Source organism: Sciurus carolinensis, chromosome 6 (assembly GCF_902686445.1).
Source record: "Sciurus carolinensis chromosome 6, mSciCar1.2, whole genome shotgun sequence".
NCBI lineage: Eukaryota > Metazoa > Chordata > Mammalia > Rodentia > Sciuridae > Sciurus > Sciurus carolinensis.
The window spans coordinates 9,189,982-9,215,518 of NC_062218.1; the positions used below are offsets into that span (position 1 = coordinate 9,189,982).

Here is a 25,537-nt window from a genome sequence, read left to right on the forward strand (position 1 = left end):
GCTTGGTAAGACAGGCAAAGTGTGGCCAGTTCAGAATCCCTGCAAGAAAGGATCACTGAGGGTAATGTGTGAAGCTGTGAAGGTGAAACTGAAGTTGGAATGAAGATCTGCCAGATTAAGAGATGCCAATAACAAGGAACGTCTGTTGGGAAAAGTTGCTGGCTGCTGACAGAACAGGCATAAGGGAAAGATAATGTGGGCTGCAACCGGAAAGGCTAACAAATGGAGCTGCTCAAGTCCTCTGGAGATCACATCTTGACACCATATGCCTCAGATGCCAATGTGGACATACAGGACTTGTTTGCCTGACTAGATTTCAGTCTTGCTTTGGTCCCAACCTTTCTTTCTTTCTCCCTATTTCTCCCTTTTGAATGGAAATGTTTACTCTGTGCCATTATATATGGTATCTATGGTAAGTTTCTTAGGCTCTTTATAGGGACTCTTAGTCTCCTCTTGAGTCTTAGAGGAGACCGAGTTTAGACTTTGGGAAGAGTATGGGGATTCGTGTAAGTGGACTGAATGTATTCTGTACTGTGAGAGGGGCATGAACTTTTGGGGGCCAGAAGCAGAATGTTCTGTTTAGATAGGAGGTGTCACCCCAAAGCTCAGGAGACACTGTGTCAATGCTGAGAGGGAAATGAGTAGATTCTGAGAGTTGTAACCTAATCTCTAGAATGATTTATCTGATGGATTAATAATCTGAAAGGACTACTGTACTAGGTAGCAACTAAAGGCAGGTAGGGTGTGGTTGAAGAGTAGGTCAGTGGTGGTTGGGCCTTGGGGTTTTAATTTTGTCCCTGGTGCCTCACTAATTCACTCTCTGTTTCTTTCCTGGCATGAAAGAAGCAACCTTCCTCTGCCACATCCTTCTGCCAAAAGGTTTTGTCCAATCTGAGGCCAGAACAATAGAGATGGCTAACCATGGACTGAACTTCTGAAACTGAGCCAACCTCTCCTAAATCATTCTTTTCAGTTATTTTGGTCACAGTGGTAAAAAGCTGACCAACACAGATATCTAATCTAATTCCCAAAAGAACATGTGGCAGCCCCTTGAGATGAACGAAGATCGGTGAGTCATTTTCCTTTTACACTGTACTCCACCCTTCAGAGCCATGGACTCCTTTCTTGCTCATCTGGTAAGTCTAAAATGTAGACAGCCTTGTCAGGAACGTCTCTTTACATGTTAGCAGCCAGTAGGGCACAGGTGCTGACCACTCAGAGCAGAGCCTGGTCACCACAGGGCGCTGACCTAAGCATCAGAGCCACTTCAATAGCACCTGACACCTGCAGCTCTTCAAAATCATTTGAGAAATGAATAACTGAGGAATGAGTGAAGCATCTGCACTCACACAGGGAGGTTTACCATGCTGAAGAGTCAAGCACACTTGGCAGAGACAGAAGAGGAGGAGTGGAAAGAGGATGAAGGGGAAGAGAGATGAAGGCTTTGAAGACCTGGATGTTAAATCAAGTTATCTGGAGTAACATAACGGGTGTTCAAAGCTCTGCAGGAAACAAGAGAATCCCAGCTTCATAGCTCACTTTGCAGATGACCATGAGTTGCAGTTGAAGAGGAGGTTCTCTGTGTTGAAGCCATTTTGCCTTGCTTTCCGTTTTCTCCAGGCAGTGGGTTCAGAGTGGCTGGACTTGCACACTGATGTGTGTGGATGTCAGCTGGCTCCTGCAGGTTTCTAGGCAGGCGTCCTTGGAATTCTGCCTTGGTGGATGTGCAGAAGACTCAAAGCAGCGTGGTTCCTTCTGCACTGGAATGTCCTCATGGGTCCTCTTCCTGTTTCCTGCTGTGAGGGCATAGTCAGGCCAAGGTACTTGCCATTGTCAACAGCATCCATGATGGAAACTCCAGATGCAATGAACTGGAGCTTGTCAAAATGTGGCAACAACATGTTTGTCTTTGAGAAACAAATTCCTGCCTGAAGTTCAGCTGAGCACAGTGAGAACCTGCCTGTGGAGGGGCAGAGCACACCGACTACAGTAGCAACCACTGTCACTCTTCATCAGTCTGGCTGTCACCATAGGCAGCGTTTCTTCTAGGAGGGGAGCTGAAGGGAGCCTTGGTCACCAGCACATGCTGATGAAATAACAATGGGTCATGGCACGACCATGGGGACAAACCTTTGTTCTTCTCAGAAGAAGGAGAGTGAGAGGTGAAAGTCTCCTCTCTGAATATCAAGTGCCAGCATGCTTCCTATGGCCCACGTGACCAGGAGAGGGGACTTCCTGACATTTTGAAGAGTTTTGTTTGCTTTTGAGGTGATCTTCCTTTGATGTTTTCAAATGGGGCTCACATGGAATTTTTGATGTGGCCCTGGTCTAAAGTGGGTGGCCTCTAGGATCTGTCAGGACTGCAGTTCTGAGGGCAGTGGTGCAGCTGTCCTCTGTTCCTTTACAGCCACCTCAAGTGACAGCAGTGGTACAGGGCTTTCTGTCCTGGAGGGTGTCATGTGACAAGGGAGCATGCTTTCTTCTTTTAAGTCACCAATCCATCAATCATGTCAAGCTTTCGCACGTGACTGAGTTCCTTTGGTAATGTGATGAGCTATGGTGGTGGGGGGCAGTCTGGACAATGGTTTTATATTGGAGCAATCCCAAATTTTGTTAAGTACAGTTGTTTTGGAAGCATGAAACATGCCCTGGGGGTGGCCACACCGAAGGCGTTCTTGTGGCCTTGAGCACTCTTGGCTTCTTGTGTCCAGCAGAAGGGCTTAGCACATGGAGACACACGCTGAGTCCTTTCTTCCACAGGCATCTCCAGCATTCACAGCCATCAAGACGGGGAGCGCTTCAGTCTACAGCACACTCAAACCTGCCCTGGGCAATAGGATGTGTGGAGCAGGGTGATTCTGTATCTCCTGACCCAGGGTACTTTAGTGGGAAACACTGCATTAATAGCATTGCAACCTTTAACAATGATTTTCCCCCCACAAAGATGGTTTTCTATTTATGGAAAGAAAATAAATAAAACCAGTTTGGTTCTAGTTCAGCTAAAAGTCAGAAAGAGAAGTGACAATCATCCTACAGAAGGAAAATTCAAGAAAGTATATTGAAGTTGTTAGTCCTGACCCAGGACTGAATAAATATTTATGACTCTCCAGCTTGAGTACTACAGTTTCTTAAATAAACACATCTGCATATGCTTCATCAGCACAGATATGAAGAAATTTTAAGAGTGGAGACAGAAGGTTAGTGGGGGATTACAGATGATTACAAGATCATTTTGGAACATTAACTCTAAAGTTCATTTGCCAAATACTTGTTGATATGGATATGCTGATGAAACAGAAACCAAACATCACCTAGAACAGTAGTGAGCATGTCAAGAAGGAGCATTAGACAATGTGGATGGCACACAGGGCCACCTATATCATCGGCATTCCAGCAGGTAAATCTGCACCTTAGAAAGTACGGAGGACGGCTCACAGCCAGGTTTGCTCCGTTCACACATAATCTAAGAAAAGTGCATGCTGCATATCTGTGTATTCTCATGAAGCCCCAGTAACACTAAAAGGTGTGATAGTGACCTGGTTTATAAAACTCACAATTCCATGATCATGGGAGGCTTTCTTTCATGTTAACATTTGAAAAACTCCTTAATGTGTGGTCATATAACCTTGGGACTTTGAGTAGGCACAAATACTTTACTCAGTAAATAAAGCACTAATAAGGTAAGTTCTCTCTTGTTCACCACACTATAAACCAGACTACATACTTATTACCAATAACTCAGGTGCCCTGTCCTTTTATCAGTTATTCTTGATGTAATTCTAATAACGGCCTGCAGGTATGGTAAGATGCTCAACTGCCTATAAAGCAACTGACAAGGACTGAAATACATTTTCTGGATTCTACCAATTTAATATGATTAATCCAGGCATGTGATATTTGATACTACATTATTCACGTGTTTACTCATTTGAAAACACAAATTGAAACGGCCTAAGATATAAGCACTCTGAGAGGCCCGGAACCATAACAGCACATAACCATAACAGATATGAGGAAATTTTAGAGGCAGAAGGTTAGTGGGGGATTACAGATGATTAAAAGATCTTTTTGGAGCATTCACTGGCTGGATAATGGAGACTTTGCCTTGAGATCAAATGCAATAATTTAGTAACGATTCTAACCTGTGACCAGCTCCCGGATCTCCAGGTCGGTCGTCTTGCGGAGTAACCTCACCAGGGCGGGGATGCCTCCGCAGTTCTTCAGGGCGATTTTGTTATCATCGTTGGCCTTTCCATACACCAAGTTCCTCAGCGCCCCACAGGCACTGCGGTGGACTTCAGTCATCCGGTGATCCAGCAGGTCCACCAAGAGCTGTATGCCGCCCTGTCTCCTTATCTGAAAGAGCAGAGGACACGAATTTCACCTCAGTTGGCAAGGTTTCACTACCTAAATCAAAACATGTTTTTTGTTTTATATGAAGAATCTGCTACAATTAATTGCACTGAACTGAATTAAGACATGCAAAGGGAAAAGAAAGCCATTAAGTGTTCCCCGATTTTACTGCCTGTACTTGCTTTAATATCCTACCCATAAAAATTTAAATGTATTTCTTTCAAGCTATAGAATTTTGCAAAGGTGATTTTCACTTCAGAATGGGTGTCTCCGACATTTCTCTCTAAAAATATGCCACACTTTCACGGCATGAAGCAGATGGAGGTGCGAAAGGCAGTAGAATCATCCCCATTCCTCAGGCTTATCAAATTTAACCACCATCTTAAAGGCTTCAGGATTGACGGAGGAAATGCTGAAATTATGCTATTTAATAGGGGAACACTCCAAACATTTCAAAGGAGCCAGGAGCTAAACAAGAAACTGAAATCCTTGACACAAGGGATTTTATCTCAGAAGATCTGGGAAAATGAGACTGTCACTCACAATGAGAGACAGAACATCTTGAGCTAAGTATGTTGCACTTAAATTGGGTATTTGATTAACAACAACAACAAAAACTGCATTCAATTTTCTTGTTCTTTTCACCCAAAGAAAATTTTAACCTTTTCTAAGTAAACGCCAAACAACTTTTGCAATGTGTTTCAAAATGTGTGCTCTCTATAGCGCACTTTGATGTTGGGACCCTTTTAAAATTGAAACTGGAAGCAAATCAAAGTGGCTAGTTAACACGCAGACTATTTCAGTTGCCACCCGTAAAGCTGTGTCTGAACACTTCTGCCTCTAACATGGAAAGACCCAACAGTTCATTTTGTAATGTCCTCTGTTGCTTTCTTTAAACTCCAGTGTTTCCCAGGAATAGAAGGATTGGTACCTTCTGTACTTAATTTTCTTATTACAGAAAACCCATTCATCTCACAGACGTGCCAGGACACTTGGCCAAATCCTCCCCCGACTCCAGTACGCAGGTGCCACCTCTTTATGAAGTGCCTCTAACCACACTGCAATTGGAACCACGCCCTCCCCCTGCCACAGCATTCTTGTTTAACTTTCATCTGGGACAGTGTTCAGAGCCCTTGACAGGCTCAACTGATTTGTTACATTCACCGTTATCATCTGTCTTCTGGGAGGGTGGGTCTCCTTTTGGATCACTGATATAACATAGCAGATGCTACTTAGTATCTGCTGAGCCAATGAATGAGGCTCGTCAGTTACTATGTTACTTACTACTTCAATGTTTCTCATTTTTACTTAAATAGTGCTTTTCAAAATTAAGCAATTACTTTCTTCAAAGGGGTGAAAAAATACTCTTTTGTGAACAGTCAAGAATGCATCCAGGAGGCCCCCAGCAGCAATTGCTACCTGCTTACAAACAAAACGAGGGCATGCCTCACACATGCCAGGCGGACCAGCCAGGAGCCTCTGCGTTCCCATAGGAATGATTTTCATTCAGCAACAAGTGAGAGCGGGAAAGAAGACACCCTCACAGAACTTGTGGGCCATAAAGTGGTTAGTTTGGAAAACACAAGCACTGTTGCTTAATGTATTCCACCCGCCATGGGAGAAGCACCAGGGATGGAGGAGGAAGGACTCAGGACCAGTGCTGAGCAGGGTATTCCATGCCATCTGCTTGGCACCTGCAGATGAGGGCTTCAGGGATTACTGTCTAGCTGAGAAAAAGGAGCTGGAAACAACTGTCCCCAACTGAGAGTTACGCCCAGTGTAACTTGCTTAGTGCCCACCCAAGAAAGATGAATTTTGTGTTTCTACTTGCGTGATGCAAACTGGATGTGTGTCCTGAGAACACACCTGGATCATATCCACCTCTGCTTCATTATAGCACCTCAGAAGGGAAATTGCACCTGTATGGCAAGGTTAAACTGTGAATATCAATTTTTTCTATGTGTGCATATTGAACATGTGTGCTTTACTTTAAAATTCTCTTAGTTTAATATTTGAATAATGATAAAGCCATTAAAAAGATAATAAATCTATTTTTACAGTCAACCTGTCAGTTCTATATTAAAGAAACAGATGGTATAATAAATCAAAAAATAAAACAACTTTATCCATACCTACAAATTTTAGTTATACTGAATATCATTATTAATATTCTTAATTTATGGCATTTCCCATTCATGTGACTCAATAAATTAACTACCAAAATATTATCCCAACTCATTAAGAGGGTAAATGAATTCAGAATGAATAAAAGATTAATTCTTAATAATATAATGAGATCACAGTATTTTCAGTATGACCCTAGTTAATTCTACATACTCAAATTTAAAATGAGATCCTAAGTTCTATTTTAATCTATTTAGAGAAACACACATAGGTCAGTAACACTTTTCTTTTGCTCCTGTTTGGTGTCACCAGGTCATCTACATAAAAACTTCTGTTTTCATGAGTCAGAATTTTGTCTTAGAATTTGAGACTCCCACTTCAGTTTTCTAGAAGTTAGTTAGTCAGAATTAATATTTAAATATTCCCATATGTTGAGTGGGGCGTCAGGTCCTCGTGCCCCTCCCCCCTCTTCCAGTGGGAGCAAAAGGCAGGCCCTGACCCGGACTCCTCTCCTGGCCTGCGAGGGAGGACCCGGCTGTCCCCTTCACTGCCCCTCTGCTCTGCTTTCTCCTAGACCTTGTCTTCCTCCAACTTCTCCAGTTTCTCCTGGTATCTAACCAGAAACCCTCTGAAGCCTCCAGACAAAGCTATTTTAAACATTAATAAAGTCTGACTTTTTGAAAAGCTGCCAGGGGATACTCTTCTTTTGAAGTGGGACCTTCCTTCCTCTGACTCCACGTCCAGGAGTCTTTTCCGGACTTACCTCCCCCATGAGGGCTCCGAGTCCAGCAGGCTAAGCCCAGGCTTCATTCACACGGTCACTGCTGGTCAGTTTACCCTCCCACCTCACTTCCTGAACCCTCTTCCTACAAGAATCTAGGTTTAATATAATTAAAATAAAGTCAATCAAACGTTGGCTAACATGAAACATTTACCTTTAACGACAGAAAAAGATACACTATTTGAAAGTCTCTCACAGAGTCATAAGTGAATAAGTACCAAATAAGTAGTTAGTTGTCATGTATTAGTGTCTTCTCCTCCTCCTTTTTCTTTTACATTTTAAAACTATTTTCCAATGGGCTTCTGATGTTTTAGAGCAGTTTTGGGTTCCCAGAAGAATTGAGCTGAAAGCTCAGCATTCTGTGCTCCCTGCACAGACACAGGTCTGATCTCCCCCATTGATGTTCTGTACCCGAGTGGTTCTTTTGTTAAGGGGATTCATTTAATTGACACACTGCTATCTCTCAACCTCTACCTGGTTCATAGTCCAAAGTTACAATAGGGCTGGTGTTATGCCAACACCGTTTTTGGTGGTGTACTTTCCAAAGGTCTCAATGGTTGTAAAATGACACATACCCACAGAATGGTTTCACTGCCCCCAAGTCCTGTGTTCTGTCTGTTCTCCTACTTCTCATCCAAACCCTGGCAATCACTGATCTTTCTAACCATCTCCATAGGCTCCATCTTTCCTAGGATGTTAAGCAGTTGGAATTACACAGCATACAGCCTTCTGGACTGGTTTCTTTTTCTTAGTAGTATGCATTTAAGGTTCCTTCATGTCTTTTCATAGCTTTGGAGCTCATTTCTTTCTAGCACTGAATAGTATTCCATTTTATGGATATCCATGAACTCATCCATTCATTTCCTAAAGACCATCTTGGTTGCTTCTGAGTTAGGGCAATTATGTACAAAGCTGCTATAAACCTGGGTGAGGGTTCTAAGCTTTTACTCCTATGGGTAAATGTCAGAGCATAATTGCTGTATTATATGCTGAGAGTATATTTAGTTCTGGAAGAACACCAAACTGTCTTCCAAAGTGCCTATGCCATCTTGCATTCCCACCTCAGTGAGAGTTCCTGTTGCTCCACATCCTTACCAGCATCCCGTGATGTCAGTGTTTAGATTCTGGCCATTTTGATAAGTGTGTAGTGGTATATTGTTGTGTTCCTTCTAAGATTGCCTGCCATGATTTGAATTTATTTATACTAATACATATATATATATATATATATATATATATATATATGTTATTGGATTAAAACAATGTTGAAATTCTTAAGGGAAATGAACACTTTTAGATCTGAATTGCACAAATCCCATATCTGCTACTTTCCTGAACCTTATAAGCTGAAGAATGGCTGGAAAGGGCTTTTCATAGACCTGTATAGATGGACTTAGATTTTTTTATTAAGTAATTATTTGATAAGTGGCCAGATTTTGTCAGTTGTAGCTATGTCAATAGTTTACATTTATTTTTCTGCTTAGGTGACAATTTCAGAGGTCTAGATGGTGAGACTAGTCCACAAGGAATGAGAAAGTGGAAGCTGATGGGTTCCATCTCCAGGGGTGAAAAAGTGAACTGACCACCCAAGAAGAAGAAACTGCCCTGCCACCTCTTCTGTCAGTCTGTTTATAGGAGGGCATTTAAAAACCTGATGTAGACAGTGTCTTAGAAATGAAAGCAAGAATGTGTGTGTTCAGGGTCTGTGACGCCGCTCATTTTGCACCAGGGGAGGACGGAAACAGCTTCCCATCGCTCCCATCAATCCACTGTTTACAAGAGTTTTATGATTCAAACTCCAGAGCTGAGAATACCTGAAAACCGTTCAAGAATAGGATGCTCTGGGTTTCTTCCCTGCCTTTTCCTTAAAAGGCAGAATATATCTAAGTCTTTAACCAGAAAACAAATGAATGAGTAATTAAGTTGAACACAAAAAATGCAAACATTATAGTATCACCTCTTAAAAATAGTCTCTCTTCTCTTAGTGAATTTGTTATTGATGTAATCTCTATTTTTGAGAATACAATATACTTATCAGTACTCTAGCTATTATCATTAAATTGATATCAACATCAATGAACAGTTTATAGCATATCCAGTTGCATTTGTGTTGGATGGTCATGACAGCCTTCAGATGATATGTACAGTGGGGATTTCGTAGATAGTGGGTTAAAAAATCGCTTCAACAGTTTGCGACAGAATTTATTTGGGGAAGTACTTTTCCTTATTTAGAAAAATACCATGAAAAGTTTCTTTGAGGATGGTGAGCACCTGAGGGCATGATCTTTTAGGCATTTCAGTGTGACAAAAGAGATTGCTTACCTGCTCTGCACTGTAAAGCAGGGGAAATGTGGAGCTGAGGGTGGGGACAAGAGCAGAAGATCTAGTGGCCCTTTGTCAATCCACTGGTTGGTGAAATAAGGACCTCAGAACAGGTGAGGACTTTGGTATCACTTCTACAACCCTCAGGGATCTATCTCATTTTAAGCAAAATGGGTGTATCTTTGGGCTTCTGGGTTAGTGTTAAAGGAAACTAGGCTGGATCTGAAACTCAAAGTAAATTTAAATGATAGTGTGCAAGACAACTGCAATATTGTCACATATTTATGACACTGCACACTTTATTCACATGCACACACACCCCACAGATACCAGCACGGCACTATTTCTTGCTTTGGATATTTATGAAAACTCACGTCACCATCTTTGAGAACTGGTTTATAGAACAAGCTGAATAAAAAGGAGCACATTGGCTCAATGATTTCACTAAACATCCTGTTTTCTGGTACATTTCAATGGGGTTGGTCTAAAAATAATGAAAGATAAAAGTTATAACATTTTTTATTAATACTAAAATTTAAATAATTTTCTCTACTAAAAGTCACTTGTTTTGTAATCAAAAAGCAGAAGCTAACCAAATCTCACTTTTACACTTTAATGTAGAAATCACAAAGTTATTAGTTTGTAAAATGTATATTCAGCTCACTGAGTTCAATCCCTTAACCATACTGTAAAGTCAGTGAAACAATTGATGTTTATTTACAGAAGACCCCAATTGATGTGCATTCATGTTGTTACCTCTGAGTAATTTTCACTTCATGAAAATGCTTTTAGTTCAAAGGTAGAAATTATTTTTGAGAATTTTGATGGAGAATCTCGCTCCCTCTCTCTGTTTTCTCTTCCTCCAGTTGTATAAAATGACCTGCTGTCTCCATTCAATGGGAGAATCCTGATGAGTTAGGTTTCCTTTTAAATTGGGTAGTAAAGAGGGGGCATAGTGCAGCGAGGAGGTGCCGGCTTCTGAACGGGAGTTATACAATCCTGTCTTCTCCTCTTAAACCCCATAGGCCTCCAGCAAGTTACTTAACTCTCTGCAAACTCCAACACCATCTGAACCTATCGCACTGGGTTGTTCTCAGGATTAAACGAGATTCCATATAAATTGCTTAACAACAGCTCAATAAATAATATCTGTCTGGAACTATACCCTGTATCAACTTGTTAAAGGATATTCTTAATTGACTTACTACCTGGTCAATATATGAAATTAATTTAATAATGTGATGATATAATATATGGTAATCAGAAAAGGAACACAGTTCAGTTATAAATTCATGAATTGGTTTAATGTGTACACTATATATTATTTACATATTTCATAATGCATCCTGAATCCTATCTGGTCTATGACCAATGAGGTTAAATAGGGAGTATATTGGTTCTAGAATAAACCATATGGATAGCTCATTTAAGAAATTATTTCAAAGCATCTACATTAATACTGCGCCAAGGAGATATTTTGCTAGATATATTTCCAAGGTAAGGGCAATGTTCCAACTACTTAATTTATGTTTTAAAAAGAAGTATAATATTTTCATGTTATGGTAATTGACAAAAACACATTTAAAAACATAATTTCAAGGAAATACAGAGAGTATTATGAGGCAAAAAGAGAAAAGGACCTCTTTTCCTTTTTTTTTTTTTACTTTGTTAACAATGCAGCTTCTAATAAACAAATGAAAAGGAAGCCACTGGCAATCAATGCAACCAGTAATAAATGAGCTGACTTGGACATGTCTACTGTCATGTAGTTCTTCCCAGGTGCTGCACGTGTACCCCGGTGTGAGATACATAGGGGCATGGATTCATTACCACCTGTGTCTAGCTGAGAGCTGTTTGGTTTCTCTTCTTAAAACTTTTAAAAATATTTTTTTTTAGTTGTACGCGGACACAATACCTTTATTTATTTATTTTTTATGTGGTGCTGAGGATTGTACCCAGTGTCTTATACATGTTAGGTGAGCACTCCATCACTGAGCCACAAACCCAGCTGCTATTTGGTTTCAAAAGTCTTTCCCTAAGGAAAGAAACTGAAGACCTTAGAGGATGGAAACTCTCCCATGTTCTTGGATATGCAGAATTAATTGTCAAAATGGCTATAGTGCCAATGTGTATACAGATTTAATGCAATTTCTATTAAGATTCCAATGATGTTCTTCATGGAAATAGAAAAAGCAGTCATGAAATTCATTTGGAAAAATAAGACTCAGAATAGCCAAAGAAATCCTTAGAAAGAAAAGTGAAGCAGAAGGTATCACAATACCAGACCTCAAACTATACTACAGAGTTGTAGTAACAAAAACAGGATGGTATTGGCACCAAAACAAACATGAAGACCAATGGAACAGAATAGAAGACACGGAGACAAGCCCACATAAATACAGTTATCTCATACTAGACAAGGCACCATGAATATACATTGGAGGAAAGATTGCTTCTTCAACAAGTGGTGCTGGGAAAACTGGAAACCCATATGTAGTAGAATGAGATTGAACTCCTATCTCTCATCCTGCTCAAAACTCAACTCAAAGTGAATCAAGGACCTAGGCATTAGACCAGAGCCCCTGTGTCTACTAGAAGAAAAAGTAGGCCCAACTCTCCATTGTGTAGGCTTAGGAACTGACGTCTTCAACAAGACTTCTAAAGTGCAAGAAACAAAATCAAGAATCAATAAATGAGATGGTATCAAACTAAAACCTTCTTCACAGCAAAGGAAACAATCAAGAACTTGAAGAGAGAGCCTACAGAATGGGAGAAAATCTTTATCACACACACCTCAGATAGAACATTAATCTCCAGGATATATAAAGAACACAAAAAACTTAACACCAAAAGAACAAATAACCCAATCAATAAATGAGAAAAGGAACTGAACAGACACTTCACAGAAGACGAAATACAAATGGTCAAAAAATACATAAAAAGTGCTGAACATCTCTAGCAATTAGAGAAATGAAAATCAAAATTACACTGAGATTCCATCTCACCCTGATCAATTATCAAGAATACAAGCAACAATAAATATTGATGAGGATGTGAGGGAAAAGGTTCATTTATACATTGCTGGTGGGATTGAAAATTGGTATAACCAGTATAGAAAGCAGTATGGATATTCCTTAGAAAATTGGGAAAGGAACCACCATTTGACCCAGCTATCCCACTCCTTGGTTTATACCCAAAGGACTTAAAACCAGGATCCTCCAGTGACCCAACCACATCAATATTTATAGCAGCTCATTCACAATAGCTAAACTATGGAACCAACCTAGGTGCCCTTCAACAGATGAATGGATTAAGAAAATGTGGTATAGATACACAATAGAATGTTACTCAACCTTAAAGAAGAATTAAATGATGGCATTTGCTGGTAAGTGGAGAATATCATGCTACGTGAAATAAGACAATCCATAAAAACCAAAGGCACAGTGTTCTCTCTGATATGTGGATGCTAATCCTCAACAAGGGAGGGAAGATAAGTTTATTGGACTACACAAAGGGGTATGAAGGGAAGGAAGAAGGCATGGGAATAGGAAAGAGGGTAGAACGAATCAGACGTATCTTTCCTATCCTTATATATAAATACACCACCAACGTAACTCCACATCTTGTACAACCGCAATGATGGGATTCTAACTGGAACAAGTTACACTTATTCTATGTATGTATAAAACGTCAAAACATACTCTACTGTCATGTAAAAAAAAAACCAAATGCACAGATAGTATGTTAAGTTTCTTTGGAGTCAAAAAACTCCAAAGACAGCAAGAAGAAACAAAGAGAATGTAGAATTTATATAAACACAAAGTATGCATTGAAGACCTATTTCTATCAATAAATATTAAAACAAAGGGAAAAGAAGCCTACATTTCTATCCTGCCTACCTCCGAGAATCATTAGGAAGGCAAAGGAACCAACACGTTGAGTTGCATATGGAAAGAAAAATAAGTCTACAAAGATGCTATTACTATTAATTCATTGATTAATTATCCAATCAAAAAGCCCCACAATTCCCAGAACCTTTGTCACCTAGAGCAGACGTTCAAATCCCACTCTGGACTTCAAATCCACCCCACTGGAGGACTGACCACATGACCCTCAGCTGGCACTGGGGTCAGATAAGACCATCACAGCTAAATAAGTGCATCAATGAATAACCAAAGCCCATCCAGAGGCGAGAATCCGATGCTCTCGATCCTTTAATTCTTTGTGCTACTTAAGGGCAGTAGCTGCTACTGCAGAAGTGTTTGCCAAGGTTTTCTCCACGACTCCGGTTAATGAAAACCATGTCTCATGAACGTCTCTGTGATGACCTATTTTGCTGCAGTCCGAACCTTCAAGTTCTCTTCTCTGTCATGAGATAAAGGAAATAGGGAAAAACCTTCATTTTGGACTGACCGGGAATGATCATTTTCTGCACAGTCTATTGGTCACTTAAAAGGAACTGGGCACCTGCAGCACCACGGCCAAGTCACACACACCCCAGTCCTGCACCTTCCATTCCCCTGTGCTGACCACGATCAGGCAGGGAAGTTCCCCAGACGGTCACTTGTCTGAGAATGAGATTTCATCATGTGTGAGTCAAAGAACAGCGGCCAGCGGGCTCTGCTGAAGCCCCTGCAGCCCACCACGGAGGCAGGCCTGGGGGCCAAGTGCCCCACAGAGCAGTCCTCCCGGGGCTGGAGGCGACACCTGCACAAACACACGCACAGCTGCTGAACCCAAACGCCAGCTTCGACTCACTCTTTAAGTGCACTGAGCAAGCATCAGTCTCCCACCCGGCAAATAAGAATTTCAAGTGGTTCCACGGGTAGCCTTCCTGAGGACACCACGCATGAAACCTGGGCCAGGTAAGCCCGGTGGTTCCTGCTACTGACATTTTTACCTGTCCTTGTGACAATACAAAATCACGAAGCAGTGGCAATGATGAAGAATGCCTCCGGTGAGTCTATTACTGTGTTCCAAACTGAACTCAAATATCTACTTTCTGTTTCCACATTTAGATATTACCTGATATTAAAATGCCCTGGTTTTCACTAGTGTTGGTGAATCAGTTGTTTCAGTCAGCTTTTTCGCTGCCGTGACTAAATGATCGGACCAGCACAATTATAGAGGAGGAAAGGTCTATCTGAGGGTCTCACGGTTTCAGAGGTCGTAATCCATAGAAGGGTGGCTCCATTCCTCAGGGCTCAAGGTGAGGCTGAACATCATGGCAGGAGAGGGTGGCAGAGGGAAGCAGCTCACATCAGGAAGCAAAGAGAGAGACTCCACTCTCTAGATACAAAATATATACCCCATAGCCACGCCCCAATTCCCACCTCCTCCAGTCACAACTACCACTTCAGTTAATCCCATCAGGGATTAATTCATTGGTTGGGTTAAGACTCTCAAAACCCAATCGTTTCTCCTCTGAACCTTCCTGCACTGTCTCACAGGTGAGCTTTTGAGGGACACCTCACATCCAAACCATAACATCAGTCATCCCAGAATGTGGATAACTACTCCCCTGAAAGTCTGTCCCCTCGTCATTCAGAGGCAAACACTGCTTGGGAGTGGGACTTTTAAAAAGGTACCTGACCTCTGCAGATCTGCTCTACTCGGCAGACATGCGCTCCCCCATGGCAGGAAACTTAACCTCTTGGACATTTCATAACACCACACACAAGGCCTGGTGTTATCTGAGTGACATACAGTTAGGACCACAGCCTAACACACAGGTTCACCATCTGTAAAGATGGACATGGTTTACAGTATTCACAGGGCTCTCTGGATAGTCAGGGTTGAGGAGGTTCCTCTCACACTTCTTTGAACTTTGTTCCTTTTGGTTTCCTTTGTGTGTTGCTAGAAAGTTCTCATCCTGCCCAACTTGTCAAACAGAGGGCTCCCTTCGAGGCACTGATGAGATCCCTTTTCTGGACTCCAAGTTCAACACAAGCCTCTGATTTTGGCTTACTCAGCCTTTGAGAATGATTGCTTTAGAGCCGAGCAGACTTGTTTGCTGGACTCGACTCACAGCAAACCTAAGACTCTTAAGCAACTTAACCTAAGGATGATCCCCCCTTTACAGTCAGAATAGAGTGAGGACACCAGGCACCAACCATATGATTCAATTTTGCTAGGATAAGATGATCTATAGAGTTAGACCAAAAAACTGGAATAAGGAGGTAATGGTACTGGTAAAAAGAATGACAATTATTGAAATCAGTAGAAAAATCTTTTGGGATTAATAAGAAAATTTAATAAAGTATAAGCTTAAAATTTAAAAAAATAGTTTCCTTATCTATCTAAAGCCATAGATTTCCTATATACCCAAAATAATCAGTCAGAATTTTAATACAAAAACATCATCTGAGAAAGTAACATTATATATAAAATACTAGGGAAATTAAGAAAGAATCAAGGACTTTCTATCTGGAGAAACTTGTATACATTTACTGAAGTACAGAAAAGCAGATGTGAATAAATGTGAATGGAATAGCACATCCCTGCTATTGCAAAGATATCCCCTGGGCCCCATACTCAGTTAAAATTGAAGCCATTCTAATCCAAAACCTAGAATGACTTAGAGTTGTTTTGCACATAATGATACTAAGCTTACCTAGAAGAATGAACACAGGGGAAAAATCACAGGAAAAAAATAAAGAATGTTGGAGGGATAAACACATCCTAAAGCATCAAGGAGTAGACTAACATGACAAAGGACCAAGAACCAACGGGCAGCAGTGAAGAGAAGAAAAACAGCAATCCTGAAACGATCCACATGCTTATGAGGCTTTGGACTTGAGAAACACATTCAGGATTTAATGCCTGGATTAGGGAAAGCAGGCTCGGCACGTGATGGAGATGGCATTTGATTTCTTCAGCGACACAAAGGAAGTTCCAGATAGGATAGAAATTCAAATGTGAAACAAAATACAGAAAAGCGCTAGGAGAAGGTACGAATGGGTATTTACCTATTGCTGGGAAGACTTTAGGATATGGAACCAGAGCCACGGAAGAAGAGACTCTCAGTATGAATGAATGCACACAGCGAGGGTCAAACGGGGGAATATCGGCTGTGAACATGATAGACAAGAAGTTCATAACCGTGCTCTAGAGGGCAGGAAACCAGGCACACGGAAAGATGGCATGATTGCTAACATCACACCCAGCGACAGCTGAGCTAGACCCAAATCCGGGCTGTGCCCTAAAGCCCTTGCTGCCTTACTCTGGGGCTGCCCTGACCAAGTGTCTACAAAATGGCTTTATTTCTTAAAACTCGGTGTCAATAGTCTCCTGCTGCACTCAATTCTCTTTACTGAGTTTCGACATCTATCATGATGTGGGTGATATTTATCCAAACCAATACATAAATGACATTTATCCCGAGTCAAGGAGATTTGTTCACTCATATTTACTGCTGGGAAGGATTCTTTGGTAGGAGAAAGCTGCAATTATTTTAAATCTAGTCTCATAATAGATACCTACTTGTTTCCAATTTTCCTTATCCCAGCCACAGTGCTGTGTATACTTTCATGCACAGTGGAAAAGTTTCTCTAGGATAAGTGCTCAGGTTTGGTGGACTATAATGATGCGGTCAGAAAGGTTGCATTAATTTACATTTCACCAGCAGTGAAGAGAGGTCAACCTGCACATATTTTACATTAAGTTCTTCTTTTAATTTACCCAATCTCTTGGATGCAAAATGATCTCCTTTTAGTATTAATTGGCATTTTCCTGATGACTCCTGAGTTTGTCATTGAATAAACTTTTCACCAAAGAGGTGCATAATCTATAGGAATGAAATTAGATGGCTTTACTGAGCAATATAAACACACACATTAAATAAAATAAAATACTGTGTTCATGAATAGAAAGAGTAGATACTGAAAAGGCTGCAAAATTTACCTATAGTTTCAACACAATTTCAATCCAAAGGGATATATTTTTGCATCATGACAAAGTTTGCCAACTTTTACTATGATCTTGAGTCCTCAATAAAAACTAAGAATTTTTCAATACAGAAGAACACATGGAGGATTATTTTATCTTACATAAAAATATTATGGAAAGCTTAATACTTAAACCATCAAGGTGCTGATGCAGAGTCTAGATGGAATAGTGGAAGAGAACAGACGACCAGGAAAAAGAACCTATGCATTTAGGATCGAAAGTGTGATTAAAAGCAGAACTGCAAGCTAATATTGAAGGTTTGAGTTACATGAAAAGTTCATCAAGAAGTTGACTATGCATTATATGCATTGCAAGAATTTAAGAAGAAAATATAAAAAATAAAGGCAAAGTTAATTTAAGGGAATAGCAATATGATTTCCAGGATGAACAAAGAGTCCAAAACACAAACAAGAATGGAAACAAGTTATTTCCAAAAATAACTGTCTACAGATAAATTCTATTGTTCCAGCTTTGGTGTGCTAGTTTTCCTGATTGGAAAATTTGAACAAGATTCCAGGGCTGATGTGCTGAAGTCAGGGTGCATCTGAATTCCAACACAGAGTGCAGATGCCCACTTCTGACCAAAACAAATACTCTTCCTATTAGAGTCTTATTTTTAAAAAAATCATCAGTCTTCTATTTTTTTAGATTAGCAGTTAGGAAGCTAAGATTTTTATCTCTTCATTTGGAAAAGATATGATCTAACATATTTAGGGGTGGCAAAGCTAAATCCACATGTTCCTCAACACCCAAAAGAGAATTTGGAATGAACTCACATAAATTTTGACAGCACAAACTCTGTATAAGGTGGATATATAACCTAATTACTTGAAAAACCTTAAGTAATCTCAGAATGTGAGTATAAGAAGCCCAAACAGTCCCCAGAGCCTTCATTTTAGCAAGAACTGGGCAGAGGCTTGTTTGACAGATCCTTCTCGTGCACCTTTGCAGACAGGTGAGAGACTTAGCCCTCCTTTAAGGAGCCTCTGTACCACAGAGGAGTCCGAAATTCAGTAAAGAAACCAGCAAAGAAGCAAACATGGCCGTTTTAATAGTGAAAACCAGAGAAAGCTTTATCTAGAAGAGGACTGGCAATTTTCTACTGTCACTTTACATTTTTTTTTTTTTTTCCTTAAAGAAGATCAGCCAAATCATAATACAAAGTTTCAGGTCGCTCAACACCTGTGTTGTCTGGATGACGACAACACAAAGAAAGAGCAGGAAGGAGGCTGAGAGCAGGGGAAGGGGTGGCGGGGCTGGGCCAGGGGACATTTCAGCAGAAACCCAAGGAGATGGGAGGCTGATAGAGGCTGTCAGGCAGCTGGTCACTGGGAGGAGCCAGGAGCAGGGGAGGGGAGGCTGCAGAGAGGCACAGAGGGGCAGCCTGCAGAGCTGGATGGAGGTTCTCTGTCACTGGAGGGTTGCTCTAAGGAAGACAGGAATCGGGGTCACCCTAACTCACTGGTTCAAAGACGGCTGCCTTGTGGAGGACAGAGTGGGCCCCAGGTAGGGCCACTGAGAGTGTCCAGGTGAGAGAAGCACAGCAGCTTTCCAATGGACTGATGGGGACACAAGCAGCAAAATACGGTCAAACTCCATATCTGTCCCACAGATAGGGCCGTACCTATGGGGTCTGACCGAAGAAAGGAATCATGAACGACTGGTGTCGGCCCTTCATTTTTAACGAACATGTGCACCGAGGATCATCACAACAGTAGTTTTGATTACAGACAGATGGCAAAGCTCTACGAAAGACACAGCCCTTCATCTAAATTTATATTTTATTGGCATTACAAAAGCACACAGTTAAAAGACTGCTATTCTTTTGTTCATGTAAAATGGAAAAATACCATCTTTTAAAAATATAAAATTATGCTAAGTATAGACATAGAAATAATGGAGAAATTGGTTTTTGTCTTAGCCCATAGTTACAAAACATGAGTACTAAGGTAAAGTAATATATTTCACCAAGAGGGTTATGATAGATATGTAGAGAAAAATTTTATATACATTTATTTTACTTTAAAATTACATATCTTTTTAAAAACATCCAAGTCACTTCAAGTTAGACTTTTATTAAACCTGTAAGAGTCATATAGAATCTAAAATTTCCTTCGTTAAATGAATGACATGATGGAAAGTATCTCCTTATTCATACATCTTTTTTTCTTTCTATTTTAGATCATGAGGTATCTTATATGTCATGAAGATATATTTCCTTTGGTTTTAGTAATAACCATTATTTAGAGGACTAAACTTTGGTTGAGAAAAAAAATATCTAATTTTAATAATATTCAGTAACATCAGTGCATGGATATGAGGAACACATGGCTTAGTGAAGGAAGAAATAGGTACCTGAAGTCCATAGGAAAATCACCAAATTGGCCTCTGTAGGAACGGGGGCGGGGGGTTCATTACTTTTGGGAGAAATAAGGGCTGAACGAATTACTTAAAAATCTGAAAACAGGCTATGAAATGTAACATACCATTAAAACCCCAAAATGCTTGGGGTGAAATAGGTCCACACTTTAAATGGGCTGCCCATATGATAGGGTTGGAAGAAATGGTGGGTATCACTGCTAGGCACAGGTATATCTTCTTGGCCCCTAAATTTACTCAAGACTGGGGAGGACATCTGTTTTTAATAATCAGATTTGGACAATATATGAGGTAGAATACAAAGAAAAGGCCCGGAACTCACAAGTGTGACGTGCCTGCAGAGAACGTCTTTGGCCAGTAGCCCCTGGTTCTTGCAGCAGATGCAGGAAAGCTTGGAGGAGAGGCGCAGTGGAAGGCTGGGGAGGAGGGAGGCCAGGGGAAGAAGAAGCCCGCTGCCCTGCACACAGCGCCTCCCAGAGGCAAAGCCGGGAACGTCAGGGACGCTAGGAAGAGGGCAGGTGGGAAACAGTACTGAAGAACAAACTAGCTCGAAAATATCAGAGGTGACAGGATGGCCAGCCAGCCACAAGGGGTTTCTGAGCAGAGGAATGACATGGGACGTTGGGGCAACAGAAGCAATAGAATGAATGTGAGAGATGGTCCAAAATAAGGAACGGAACAGACTCTTCACAGAAGATACACAATCGATCAACAAATAGATGATAAAAAGGTTCAACATCTCTAGCAATTAGAGAAAGGCTAATCTAAACTACTCTCAGATACCATCTCACTCCAGTCAGAATGGCAATTACTAAGAATACAAGCAACAATAAATGTTGGCGAGGATGTGGGGACAAAGGAACACTCATATATTGCTGCTGGGAATGCAAATTGGTACAACAATTACGGAAAGCAGTGTGGAGATTCCTCAGAAAACTTGGAATGGAGCCACCATTTGACCCAGCTATCCCACTTCTCAGTTTATACTCAAAGGACTTAAAATCAGCATACTACAGTGATGCAGCCACATCAATGTTTACAGCAGCTCAATTTGCAATAGTTAAACTATGGAACAAACCTATGTGTTCTTCAACAGATGAATGGATAAAGAAAATGTGGCATATATATATATGTATATATATATATATATGTATGTATTTATGTATATATGTACATATATGTATGTATGATGTAATATTACTTAGCTTTAAATAATGGAATTATGGCATTTGCTAGTAAATGGATGAGGTTGGAGAATATCATGCTAAGTAAAATAAGCCAAACCTAAAAAAAACAAAGGCCAGATGTTTTCTCTGATAGGTGGATGTTAATTCACAATAAGGCAGGAGGCACTAGGGAAGAATAGAGTTACTTTATAATAGGTAGAGGGGAGTGAAGGGAGGGGAAGGGGTATTGGGGTAGAGAGGATAGTAGAATAAAACAGACATTATTATCTCATGTACATATATGACTGCATGACCAATGTGATCCTACAATTTTTACAATAAAAAAATGAAAAATTATACTCATTTATGTATGATTTACTCATTTATGTATGATTTGTTAAAATGCATAAATACATTCTACTGGCATGTATAATTAATTAAAAAATTAAAAAATATAAACAATAAGGCACTGTGGATTGTTATATCAGATATTAAATATTTTGACTTTCTTCTTGAGATGTAGGATTTTATTAATATTATAAAATGAACGTGGGGATTTTTACCTCTCTTAATCCTTTGTTTACATGAACTTTGGCTTCTATTTATTCTGAGAGCCCTGTGCTCCAAGGTAACATTGGAGCCCATCTGTGATTCCCCAGGAAGCTCTGGCCCCAGACTGAGGGTGGAGGCTGGAGGGAATCCCAGAGACCCGGCAAGAGGGAAAACATGAGTTCCACCACCTGGGGACCCCTGGAGCTCCCCCAGAAGTCTGCCAGACTCAACCACTGTGGCCAGCTCTTTTAAGGATCTACGAACTGGAACATGTCAACCTCATTTTCACCCCGTTTCTATTGAACACAGAGAGAGTGGTTACCAGGGAAATCCATCTGCAACACAGCATCTTGAAATATGAGTTTTTCAATGGTGTTGCTCAGCTGATTAATAAGCATTCGCTCTTCATTTTGTCCATCAGCCCAAGCAGAACATTTATACGACACTTGGATCGTGGTTTAATAAGAAAATACACTTGTTTGGTGCATCTGTGACCTTTGAAATTTTAAAAATTATGTACTAAGAAATTCCATCAAGTGCCCTGCAATGCATCCCCAACCTGTGTGTCATCCCTTAATGAAGAAGGAGGTTTTATTCCAGGCATCACATGGAAGGTTTCCGTGGCAATTCTGATGCATAACAACCCTGCCAGGATTTTTAAAGCCAGCAGTACTAAATGACACACTGTAACTCAGTACACACACACACAAGCACAGTGATATGTCTGTATTATACATACAGATGCATTTAAGAGAGAACAAGAAAGATCTCTGTCTCTCCTTACTAAAATGGAGTTAATTCCATTTTTCTTTTATTCTAATTTAAAATTTGTTATGGCTTAGATGAGGTGTCCCCGAAAGCTCACATGTGAAACAATGAAAGAATGTTCAGAGGTGAAATGACCGAGTTATGAGAGCCTTAACCTAATCAGTGCATTCATCCCCCATGCGGATTCACTGGGGGCAGGCAGGTAGGGTGTGGCCGGAGGAGGTGACACGGAGGCGTGCCGTGAGGTGTGTTCTGTCCTTGGTGAACAGAGTCGCTCGCTCTCTGCTACCTGGTGCCATGTCCTGAGTTGCCTTCCCCTGCCACGCACTTCTGCATGATGCTCTGCCTCACCTCTTGCCCAGAGCAATGCAGTCAGCTGGCCAAGAACCAAACCTCTGAAACCATGAACCAAAATACACGTTTCCCCCTTGTAAGTTGTTCTCGTCAGGTCTTTTAGTCACAGAGACAAAAACTAACTAAATAAAAAATTGGTAGCATTTTTTTCTTTGTTTCTAAAACCCATTACTGGTGTGTCAGAGGTCCTGCCTACAGGAGTTGCTACCTTCTAGTAAGTAAAAAGTCACAGAAATGGAGAAGGCTGCTATTTCTTTAAATTGGTAATCTCAGCTCAAAGATCTTAGGTTCAGGAGTTTACCCGATTAAATGACTGCAACTCACATTTCAAATAATTAATGTTGGGATTTTACTCTATTTTCAGACTTTATTCATTGGTATAGCTTATCAATGAATTCTTAAAAAACCTTTAACGTGTGAAATTCCAAGTTTTTTAAGTAGGTTTTTTTTCTTTACTGATTTTTTAATTATGCATTTAAAGGAATATTGTCTACATAAATGACTTGGTTTGCATTTTTAATTCAAGAGTCTTAGCTAAATAAGCCAAACCAAAAAACCAAAGGCCAAATATTTTCTCTGACATGTGGATGCTAATTCACAATAAGTGGGGCAGCACTAGGGAAGAATAGAGTTACTTTAGATTAGGTAGAGGGGAGTGAAGGGAGGGAAAGGGGTATGGGGTAGGAAGGAGAGTAGAGTGAAACAGACATTATTACCTCATGTACATGTATGACTGCATGACCCATGTGATCCTGCAACATGTACAATCAGAAAAACGAGAAATTATACTTCATTTATGTATGATCTATTAAAATGTATAAATGCATTCTACTGTCACGTACAACTAATTAGAATAAATTAAAAAAATAAACAAAACGAGTTCTCAAATATGTATCCAACTGTATATTAGTTATATGCTCAATCATTAACAGGCAGGTAGATGCTGAGGATCCATAATGAACCAGAGATGTAGGGAAGAATTTTTGTTTTAAATTCTGCTCACATAGTAGTCACTCATTTTTAAAAAAGCATATGTAATCAGACCCTGTCAATTCCTATTCAGAATCTGCGGATGATTCCAATCACATCCAGAGGATCATTAGCCTTGGCCTTTGGTCCTGCATGACCTGCCCCCTCTTCTCTACCTCCATCTCTCTTCTCTCATCTTTCTCTCTGACTCACATTTGGCCTCCCTTCTCTGGTGGTCTGGGTCTGTTGCATGGCTTCCTTTCTATCCTACAGTCTCCACTTAGGCTGAACGGCTATTCTGAAGATTATGCCACCTCACACATCCTCCCTCTGTTCCGGGCCCCTCTTCTCTAGATTCTGCTGAACCTCCATTTATCACCTGATGTACGTCATGTACTTATCCACTGACTCTCCTCTTCCATACCATCCCCCCTAGAGGGTTGCAACTGCTGGAGGGCAGAGGTCTTGCCTGATTTATTCCACACTGAATTCCCTGTAGTTGGGGCCAAGAGGAGTGCCTGGCACCCAGCAGGCATTCAATGCTGTCTTTAGATGAATATAGTTTTGACTTTGGACTCTGAATTTTTATAATAAGGCAGTTTTCACAGTCTACCCTTTAGGAGAAATGTTACCTAAGCAGATATCTTAGAACTTTAGAATATTATGCAGCCATGAATATAATGGCACTAGTCCAGGCAAACATTATATACACTTAGAAAATGTTTTTCTTAGAACTATCTTTTCATTTCATGAAGAGAGAGTAATTTTTTCCCACAAGTAAAAGCCAACAGTCTGTATAAAATGCTTCTGCACTATGTACACCTGCATCTTGTTGATAGAAACCCAGCCTGAATATATTAGCTAATTATAGATATGCAGATGCCTTGTTTTCCTTAATGCAAAAATATATAAAAGCATGTGAAATAGTGTAGCACTTAGGCCTATAGCTGAATATCCAATTTCCATTAGATGTACTTGGGTTAAAAGGTAAAGAGACAGATAAAAGTCAGAACAATAAAGGATATTATTCATAATTCAAAATCTTCACATTTTGCTGTCACTCTTCTGGATGGAAGACATTAAAATAGAAAAATTTGAATTGCAAAGCAAATTATCATCTATTGATTCATTTCTTCATGCATTCCTTGCCAAAAAATTAAATCTAAAGCCTGAAAAATTTGGAAAAAAGGGAAAAACATTAGTTTTGGATTCTCTGAAAGATAATATGAAAAACTGTGAGGTATTTGTGGATATAGATATGCTCATTGGGTGGGAAAATAGCAAGTCTGAATGACAAAATTAAGGAAATTCTGATTTAAGTTGAAACTTCTGAAAGGAGATTTCCATAACAAGAGTCGGAAGCTGCTCAGTGTATGGTCAGCACGTGTGCGGTCAGGCTGTGTGGTCACAGAGGTGGACAGGATCCACACAGCAGAGTCAAGCAACTAGTCAGGGAGTAATCCTGTTAGCAGCAAAGAATCCAGAACCTCGCCTGCGGGAGACAGCCCCACAGGACAGGGTATGGTTGCACCCTGCAATCAGAGGTGCGCTTCCCGGCTTCCCGATCCTGTAACATGCCTGTGTCCTAATTCCATGTGCGCCACATGGCAATGGGGACAGGAGCTGCAGAGGGAATGAAGGCTGCTTACCAGGTGACCTTAAAATGAAGACTTTATCCCAGATGATCTCAAGGGGCCAGTGGAACTGCAAAGTTCCTTTTGATGTCCTACAGGGAGACCCAGGTATTAGAGTCTAATGTGCAACAGCACCAGGAAGATGTGGTCAGCCATTGCTTGCCTGGAAGATTAAGGGGCCATGAATC

At 40.5% G+C, this 25,537-nt stretch overlaps 1 protein-coding gene across 4 annotated transcripts in view; it reads right to left on the reverse strand.

Annotated features, from left to right (window-relative positions):
* The window catches only part of Ctnnd2 (catenin delta 2), an 856,033-nt gene that overhangs the window by 205,426 nt on the left and 625,070 nt on the right, over positions 1-25,537 (reverse strand). For all 4 annotated transcript variants that reach the window (XM_047555397.1, XM_047555396.1, XM_047555400.1 and 1 more), the window contains one exon: positions 4,143-4,356. In XM_047555397.1, the coding sequence (XP_047411353.1) occupies positions 4,143-4,356 (214 nt within the window). The remainder of the gene's footprint in view (positions 1-4,142; positions 4,357-25,537) is intronic.